This window comes from Grammomys surdaster, unplaced genomic scaffold, assembly GCF_004785775.1.
Source record: "Grammomys surdaster isolate TR1022 unplaced genomic scaffold, NIH_TR_1.0 125630, whole genome shotgun sequence".
Taxonomy (NCBI): Eukaryota; Metazoa; Chordata; class Mammalia; order Rodentia; family Muridae; genus Grammomys; species Grammomys surdaster.
Genome location: NW_021620469.1, coordinates 2,599,257 through 2,608,635, shown reverse-complemented (window position 1 = coordinate 2,608,635; position 9,379 = coordinate 2,599,257). Strand labels below are relative to the sequence as shown.

Sequence of the window (9,379 nt, the reverse complement as noted above, 5' to 3'; positions counted from 1 at the left end):
GGCCTTGGGGAACATGCACTCCTCCTCCAGGATGGACATGATGCCCATGGGCTGAGAGTGTAGGGGGAGAACCGTTGAGTGTGCTTCATTTGGTTGAGCTATTCGTCTGTATGTCAGTGTTTACTTAGACATGCACATAGGGTATGAAGAGACCAGGCTCAGCTCAAGGATAGCAGCTGTCTACTATTTGACGCCTGACAAGCAAGCTTTCCACAAGTGGGGATTTTTGTTGATGTCAGAGGGACTTTTTATTATTATTATTATTATTATTATTATTATCAAATCTGAGTTTGTGGCTGCTTCTGATGTCTCTATCATACTCCACTACCCAGATCCCTGTGATGCTGAGTTTAAAAATAGGTACACTAGCCAGGTGGTGATGGCACACGCCTTTAATCCCAGCACTCAGGAGGTAGAGGCAGGTGGATCTCTGAGTTTGAGGCCATCCTGGACTAGATAGCCAGTTCCAGGACAGCCTGGGCTACACAGAGAAACCTTGTCTTGAAAAACCAAAAATAAAAACAAAAAACATTCTTATAACCCCCCATACCACTGTCCCATTTCCTGATCCTTGGATGTGTGTAACCCAGAGCCAGTGGTGGGGAAGACCAGCTTCTAGATACCCATCCTTCACGTGTCCAGTCTCAAGCCCCTGGGAGCAGAGCTATCAGCACTCTGTCATGGATATTCTGAACAACACAGAACTCTGAAAACTAGAGTCCCACTTCTGATACTTAGATTGAACTCCTCAGAAGGGAGGTGAGCCATCACTTTATCTGGAATTCTGAAGTGTTCATATAAGGTGTAGGGGGAAGGCTCAGGTGGTGGAGGCAGAGCGCACCTTCTCAATGAGGTCGATGCAGGCCTGCAGGTCCATGCCAAAGTCGATGAAGGTCCACTCGATGCCTTCCTTCTTGTACTCCTCCTGCTCCAGCACGAACATGTGGTGGTTGAAGAACTGCTGCAGCTTCTCATTGGTGAAGTTGATGCACAGCTGCTCAAAGCTGTTGAACTGCAGGGTGAGGCAGCCAGTCAGGCAGGCCGACTGAGGGTCTGAGTGGCCAGCAGGGTGGGTCAGCCTGGGACTGTGCTACACACCAGCCCGAGCCCAGCACAGGCACGGCTGGTCCCCTCCCAGGTCATGGCAGGGAAGGGAGGACTTCTCCTGAGGGCAGGGACAGTGATTGGCTGTAACCAGTCCCCCCTGTGCCTGGCCCATGGCCGGCCCTCCACACATGACTGAAGGTCTGAGTGGGTGGGTGAGGAACACGGGTGTCCCAGGCCAGAACTCCCAGACTCACATCGAAGATCTCAAAGCCGGCGATGTCCAGGACACCTATGAAGTACTGGCGTGGCTGCTTGGTCTCCAGGGTTGCGTTGATGCGTGTCACCATCCAGTTGAACATCTTCTCGTACACTGACTTGGCCAGTGCCCCGATGGCGTATGATACCTGAAGGGTAGGGGGGAAATCCAGATGAGAAGCGCTCTTGGAAAGAATGAGTTGGAAAGCTTGTATTCCACCATGCTGTGACCTCTCTGCCATTCATTTATTGTCCAAAGACAACCCACCTGCTGGACATTCTGCCCCTTGGTGACATACTCGTTGCCCACTTTGACTCTAGGGTGGCACAGCCCCTTAAGCAGGTCAGCTGAGTTCAGCCCCATGAGGTAGGCTGATTTGTCAGCCTCTGGAAGGAAAGGGCAGGTAGCGAAGTTAGTACAGGGATACACGGTCCGCAGACGTGGCCCTCAGTGACTCCACAGCTTTCTTGCTTCTCACCTTCAGTGCCGTCTGGCTCCGCCTGCTCCTCCCTCTGCTTCTGTTTGAACTTCATGTTTCCAAAGTGCATGATGGCGCCTGTCAACTTGTAGATGGAGTTCTTCTCTTCTGGAGTGAAGCCCAGCACATCAAAGGCACTCTGTAAGCAGCCCCCCATATCAGTGAATCCCAGAAAAGGAAGTGTGACCAGTTAATGAGACCCACATATGCAGGAGAGAGAACTTGAATTTGTCTCCCTAGTCCCTGTAAAGTATGAGATTCCTACAAGCAGAGAGGGACTCCAAAACAGAGACAGACAATAGAAGATTGGGGCCCTGCCTTATCACCGTCCACTGTCAGTGGTCATAGCTGTTCGCTGTAGCTGCTGTGCACTACCCGCCTATGTTCCCAGCCCTTTCTCTGCCTGGGTTTTTCATACCTGTGTGTATCTCCTCTACCCAATAGCTCACTTCAGCCCCCAGCATCTGTAGGGCTCTCCTTCCTGTTTCCCTAGCGGTGTGATTTTTATTTTTTACCTTTCCTGTCTCTGTCCATGGTCCTCAGCACACTCTGGTTTGACAACACCAAATACTGGCTACTCTCCTGCTTCATAACATGTGTCTTAGCATACCCTGTTCACAGGGTGCATGGAGGGGGGGGTTGCACCACTTTAAAAATCAGATACCCAATGTCTTGGCTCTGTTCCTAAGCTTGCACCATGTGCCACCACTAACTGTCTTCCCAGTGGTTGAGTGTTCACATACTTACATCAGTGGCCATGAGCTCTTCAGAGTCATCAATTGAGGCCACAGTCGTCTCTCCTTGGGAGATGAACGCATAATCGTAGGGGTTGTTGGTGATCAGCAACATGTCTAAGGTGGAAGGAATGTGGTTCAGATGTGCACAACCCCTGGCTATCCTGGGGGCTGCTGGCTATAGCAAACGGGCTAAGGGAAAGGCTCAGAGAGGGCTCAACTTGACCCCAAGATTGAATCTAATGTATTATAGGACCCAAGGCATACCGACAGAACCCGGCCTTAAGCAGAGAGGACCAGGTTGCCATGGAAATAGCTGGTCTCAGTCTGACTCACCTAGAAGCTCAGGCTTTTTATTAGACAGGATTTGGTAGAAAATGTGATAATCTCTTTCTGCTTTCAGCTGGAAAATAACCCTGGATTTTTCCAGAAGGTCTGCGAACAGGCAGATAGAAGGAAAGGAATGAGAGGTTAGAATGTAGATACAAAGAGGTAAAGGGAAAGGGATGGGGACCGTGGCAAGCAAAGTACAAAGGAAGAAACCAGTGTACGGCTGCAGAAGTCACACATGAAGGTGGAGGCAGAGACCCAGACAGAAAGAAAGCTCTTAGAGAGAAACCCCAAAGAAACATGCACTGAGAGCAGAGGAAAAGCCAGAGAAAGCCTCAGGCAGACATAGAGACAGAAAGAAGAAATGCATACTGTGGGAAGAGATTGAGATTAAGCCGTAGAACCAGGGTGGGCTCAGCCTAAATAAGCCCTGGCAAATTCGCGGAACTTACAGGTCTCTATGTCTGCAGATGCCAACTTTCCTGTTGCCCCAAAATGGATTCGAATGAATTTCCCCTGAAGAGATGGATGGGAGAGAGTAGCAATGAGCCTGGGAAAGGCTCCCAGTTGAGACCAGCCTTCAGCAGCACAAGTCCCAAGTTCAAGGTGGAGTATCACTCACAAATCGAGAGGAGTTGTCATTCCGAACTGTCTTGGCGTTGCCAAAGGCCTCCAGAGCAGGGTTGGCTTGGATGATTTGATCTTCCAGGGTGCCCTGAAAGAAGTCAAGAAGGATGGGAGGTGAAGACTGCCTACTCTTTTTCTGTAATGCAGGCCCTTAGGTGACAGCAGGCCTACCTTGCCTGGGGTCTGGTCCTTCTTGCTGCGGTCCCCAATGGCAGCAATAACAGCAAAATATTGGATGACCCTCTTAGTGTTGACAGTCTTCCCAGCTCCGGATTCTCCGCTGTTGTGACAAGCAAAGGCTTAACAGGCAGTAAAAACCAGCAAGCCTCAAGGGAGGGGAGAGCACCTATTCTAGTGGAGAGGATGTGCTCTGATCAGGAAGTTGTTAGAGACTGGCACATAGGATCAGGTTAGTCAACAGGAAGATGGTGCCATAGAGGACAAGGCATCAATCAGAGGAGACGGCTATTTGGGAAGAGCAGGTGGAGAGGGGAGAGAAGGGTTCTGAAGGGAAAGAGAAGGAAAATGAAGAAAGGTGATACATGGGCTTTTCCAAATGAGCTTATGCATGAATGAAGAGTTAGAGGAAAATGGGAGAGGATGCAGGAAGAGAAAACAAGAGAAAGATGGGAAAGGAGAGAGGCACAAAGAAAGGAGCACAAAGATCAAAGAAAGAGATGAGTATGCGGGTGGAGAGAAAGAGGACCATAGGTGCATGCAAAGGAGTCTGGGTACTCCCCAGGGGATTCTGGGATCAGGGATTCTGGAGCTATGCTTACGTGATGAGGATGGACTGGTTCTCCCGATCTGGAAGAGAGAGGAGGAGAGGCAATGGGTTGAGGGATGAGAGTCCAGGTGAGGATTCAGGTTGAGAGGACCCAGGTCAGGGCACCAGGCTTACCTGTCAGCATGTACTGATAGGCGTTGTCAGAGATGGAGAAGATGTGAGGTGGGGCCTCGCTTCTCTTCTTGCCCCGATAGGCGGCCACCACTTCTGCATTGTACACTGGCAGCCACTTATAGGGGTTGACGGTGACACAGAAGAGGCCTGAGTAGGTCTAGGGGTAAGGAAGAGGAAGTGAGGGGTAGTTGTCAGGATTAGAGAAAGACCCCAGGAGATGAAGGAAGCAAAAGGTGAAGCTCAGAATCGTTCTGGTGTTATAACTGAGCCAAAGGAGAGGGGGCTGGTGTCGAGAGAGTGCCGCGCGTCCAGGACATGGAGCAGGTGGGATGTGGCTTAGCTTCAGGAGACTGCTGCTACCCAGGAAGCTGTAGGTTCTGGGGGATGGACTGGTGCTGGACTCACGTAGATCATCCAGGAAGCGTAGCGCTCCTTGAGATTGTACAGTACAGCTGGCTCGTGCAGGAAGGTCAGCATGGCCATGTCCTCAATCTTGTCGAACTTGGGAGGGTTCTGCTGCATCACCTGGTCCTCCTTCACAGTCACCGTCTGTAACAGCCAACATAGGCCCTCATGTCAAGCTGTGTCTGCCCTGCTCTATCAACATGGAGGTGGTAGGACAAGGTATGGAGTGGGGGAGATAGTGTAAGGAGCTGAGAAGGGACGAGTTAGATGTTAGGATAAGGAGACTTTTGGGAGAGTTTGAACCCCCATCCTTCCTGAAAGACAGGAAGCTTGGGGGTCCTCAGGTGTACATGCATATCCCCTCTCTGGGCACCCCAGGTGTGGGGCTCTTTTGAGTGCTGCCCCCACACCAGTACAGATACCTACCTTGCCATTCTCTGTCTCAGCGGTGACTTTGCCACCCTCTCGAGACACAATCTTGGCCTTAACAAACTCTTCTTTGTCATCAGGCACAAAAACATCTTTCTTGAGGTCAAAGGGCCTGGTCTGTGCCTCCAGCCTCTCCTTCTCAGACTTTCGCAGAAAGGGGGCTGCGGCCCCAAATGCAGCCATCTCTGCATCTGCCATGGCTGAGCCTGGGGTGAGGAGCAGCTGTTACCTATATGCCTTCCCTCACCTTGGGCTCTCTCCATCAGTGGCAGCTCCCAAATCTGGCACCATGCTCAGCACTCAGGAGCTTATTCTTCTTCAAGCTTACCCCTAAACCAGAGAGCAGCCTGGCAGCTGTGCCAGGCAAAGGGGACAGTTTTACTTTTGTTCAACTGGGGCACTCTTTGGGTGTGTCCTGACCTTCTTGAAGAGACAGAACTCTACATCAATCTCTGACTGTCAACAGTCCCTGCCCCTCACTGGCCATGAGTACAGAGCTTCTGAAAACCAGGTCATCTTCAAGCAGACAGAAAGGAGCATCCAGGCTTTGGGCTTTGGGCTTTGGGCTACTATGTTCAGTTTTCCCAGATCTCCCAACATTTGAACTTCAGCTTTTCTCACCTTGGATTCTCAAATGTGTCTAGTGATAAAAAGGTAGTAGGCCCAGGCCTGTAGGAGAACTGGAGAAAGAGAAGAGACTATGTCAGGACAGGGTGTGGCCCAGCCTGGCTTCTGGCACCTTCCTCCTCTCTGGCTCTGTTCTTCAGCATGTGGAAGAGTGATTAGCAGCGCTGGTCAGCCTTTCTGGTCACTGTCATCCTTCCTTTTCAAACTATTTCCTTTCTCCCAAAGACTAACAACATTGGTGTCTCCAAGCCCCAGTGCTCCACCCTGAGGGGCTGTTCTACCCTTACCTGTATCCGTCTGCTGAGGCTTCCTTTCTTTGAGTCACCTACAAAACAACAACATCACATTTGTCCAGACAATGTACTTTTACTGTTTTACTTGGTGGCTGCCCCTTGGACATGTGAGGAAATCATGGCTGAAGGCCTTACTTTTCTCAGAGCACAAGACAAGTTGCAGAGTCCAGACTTCAGACTCATGATTCCAACAGCCTTCCCTCTGACTACCCTTGAACACCCCAGCATCCCCTGCACACGCTCTGATGAACATGCATGCCTGCTGTTTGCGCACACACTTGACATGAACATAAACTTCCTTCCATCCTCAGCATGCCTGCTCCCCACAGTGTTCCTGTGCAGCAGCCCAGCACATAGGCAGGCTCCTCTGACTGCCTGTTCTTCAGCATATGAAGACCAGAGCCCCACACCTGCATGTCTGTGAGCTGCTGCTTCAGAGACTACACACAGGATCATACATATCGATATAATAATTCCTCCATGTACAGTCAGACACTTCCACAAACATGGACAGGTTCTAGTATTCACAGAGCTGGCTTCCTTAAAAATTATTCTTCGCCATTCTATCCCTCTTCCTCCAAAATGTTTGTAACCAGGCATGATGTATCTTATGTGATAAAATATACACTGGTCCCTACATTTAAGACATGTGTGCTTGTACTTGTGAACGCACATTCACATACACACACATGCTCACATAGACACTGCTAGTGCATTCTGGGCCATATACACATATAGATATCCGCCCCCTTGGAACACTTGGGCTCAAACATTCCTACAGCACAAGCATGCATATTTAGATCTGCACAGGAGTGTTCAATAATAACCTGGTACTACATGCCAGAAGCCTGTTGTTCTAGAGGAATCACTTCCTGAACCTGGAGCCCCTTATCCCAGAGGAAGGCCTCCAGCTCCCACTCCTACCTGAGGGTAGCAAGAAAAGAAACAGCAGGAGAATGCTGAGAGCCAGACCTGGTCTCAGGGGCTGTATATATGGGGCAGCAGGGTGCCCCATCCCCCACCTGCACCCAGTCCCTAGCCAGATTTAGAAAGGGCTGTTGTCACTAAAAGCATTTCCCCCGACTCTCCCCCCTTCCCTTGTCCAAACAGTACTCCCCCCTCCTCCCCCAGCTAGGAAACAATTGGAAGTGGTCGTCATTGTTGTGGCATGGCATGTTCAGGGTCTGAGTTCCAGGGGGTGGGGCAGCTCAAAGTGAAGCAAAAATATCTCTTACATTCCACAGCTCACTAGAGAGTAAGCTGACCACGACCACCATGACCTCGAGCAGGCAGGGCCCTGGCTGGCCTACAAGAGGGCCCTGCTGACCCTGGCATTGCTGCCCCCAAGAAGCCTTGCCCCCCAGCACTAGCCTGGTCTTATTTCCAGTATCCTCCCCACTCTCCTGGCTTGAGTCCTGCATCTGTCTGAGATGGGAAGGGGTTGGGTCACAGCAGCAGAGAGGGGCAGGGCAGAGCTGGGGGCATGGCCCTGGTATGGTGGTTGGATTGGAGCAGATAGAAGGTAGGTTCCTGTCAGGACCAGAGAGTTTAGACACAGGAACTCTGGCTCAGGCGCTGCTTGCCTTGGGCCAGTAGGCAATGTGTCTCTGGGATCATTGAGCTTCAGAGCCAGGCCGATCTTCAGTGATCCATTTAAGTGTTTTGCTTTATGGAAGTGGGGGTGTTTCCTCTAAGATTACACAGCTTCAGGGGAGCAAAAGTCAAAGTGGGGAACCTCAGCAGATAGGAAGTTGATCCCAGTTGGGGGAGGAGGGCTAGGGATTCCAAGGAAGCCATGCTAAAGCTGTTTGTGGAGGAGGACCAGTTGCCTCATGGTCCTGCTTTAAAGCCTTTTCCTGTTGAGCGGCGATGCCCTGCAGATTTGAGAGGCAGGAGGCCTGAGCCTCCCAGGGCTGTAGATAACACAGCCACAGTTGCCTGGCCCACCTGGCCTCTGTCTAGACGGGGATGCAATCTTTGTTCTTATGAGTGGACAGAGGGACAGGACAGGAAAGATCTTCCCTTTCCTTGCAGGCCCTGGGAGCAACGCTGGCACCCAGCCTCGTTCTTGTTCTTCCAGCGTGGACTGTGGAAGCTTCACTGCTTGGTGTCTAGGCAACAGATTCACGGTTTAGTTTGAAATTCCCTTTCTTCAAAAACACAGCTCTGAGCGCATGCGAATTAATCCAGTTGATTAGATGTCAGTTTGAAAGAGAGAGGCAGGCCTGGGGGATGGGGTACAAAGCAGGTACATTTTGGAGGTGGGGTAGGCACTGCAGGGAAGGGAAATTCCAGGAAGGGCTTCTGTGGGATTTCTTGGTAACCAAAGAACGGGGTTAGGATGCTGAGCAGCTGTGAGCACTGTGCAGGGGGAAGGTGGGGGAAGACCACAGACTGTAGGGGCTGCATCTCACTGCAGCTGCAGCTCTGCAGACCTCAGGCATGCAGTTGCTGAAGAGCCAGTCTTGCTGCTAACATGCCCAGCAGAACAAATCCTGGGGGTCTCTTCCAGACCCTGCCAGGTATTAACAGAGCAGCCTCACTAAGAGAAACCTCCAGGGCCGAAGGAAGGCAAAAGCTCTTCCGTACTCTTTCTTCTAGCTTTCTCAACACAGGAAGGTGCCTTCCTGCCATGCTCAGGGATAGGGCTCAGGCACAGGTGCATGCAGTGAGATGGATTAAGAATGCTTGGGACACAGGTGAGCCATTTTAAAGCCAGGGCCTTTGAGTGGGGCCAACCTGTGTGGCTGTGGGATTGGGTAGCCATCTCTACAACTTAATCACACACCCTCCCCCTCCTTTCAGCTTTGGAGGACTTTGGTCTATAGGTGTTTTGGAGTATTGTTTTCAATGCCTCAAGGCAGAGTATAAAAACCACTTTCCTAATTTTAAGTTCTCTGTCTCATGGCAGATATTTGGTCTTCCTTCTGCTTGCTGCTCTTCTTCCCATCCTTGCCTATGTGAGTATTTATTGAGGGCCAACTGTGAGCTTGGCGCTGCTGTAGTCAGCGGGGATATGTAACAATGAGCCAAAGCAAAGATCCTGCTCCGGACACCTTTGTCCAATTGTCGGAGCAGTGGACCCAGGCTTCAGAGCACAGCCTGTGCTTTGCCTGCGTGACATTCCTAGTGGGGAGAATGGGGACCCGAACCCATGTGAGGAGTGGGTGGCGATTGTGGAGCACACTACAGAGTGACAGGAGACAAGACAAAGGGACAGCAAGTGCTATAAATAAAGAGGGACCGGGCTTG

At 51.0% G+C, this 9,379-nt stretch overlaps 1 protein-coding gene across 1 annotated transcript; it reads right to left on the bottom strand.

The window, feature by feature from the left end:
* Nucleotides 1–6: 6 nt before the first annotated feature.
* On the bottom strand, nucleotides 7–5,405 carry LOC114638736 (myosin-7-like; the record flags this gene model as incomplete). Its single annotated transcript, XM_028787308.1, has 14 exons — nucleotides 5,205–5,405; nucleotides 4,779–4,922; nucleotides 4,374–4,530; nucleotides 4,252–4,279; nucleotides 3,644–3,752; nucleotides 3,468–3,560; nucleotides 3,298–3,361; nucleotides 2,852–2,950; nucleotides 2,529–2,632; nucleotides 1,782–1,920; nucleotides 1,571–1,689; nucleotides 1,302–1,451; nucleotides 842–1,012; nucleotides 7–51 (listed from the first exon to the last, which is right to left on the bottom strand). Coding segments are annotated over exons 1-14 (1,623 nt in total), but the record flags the coding sequence as incomplete, so codon positions are not given.
* Nucleotides 5,406–9,379: the final 3,974 nt, after the last annotated feature.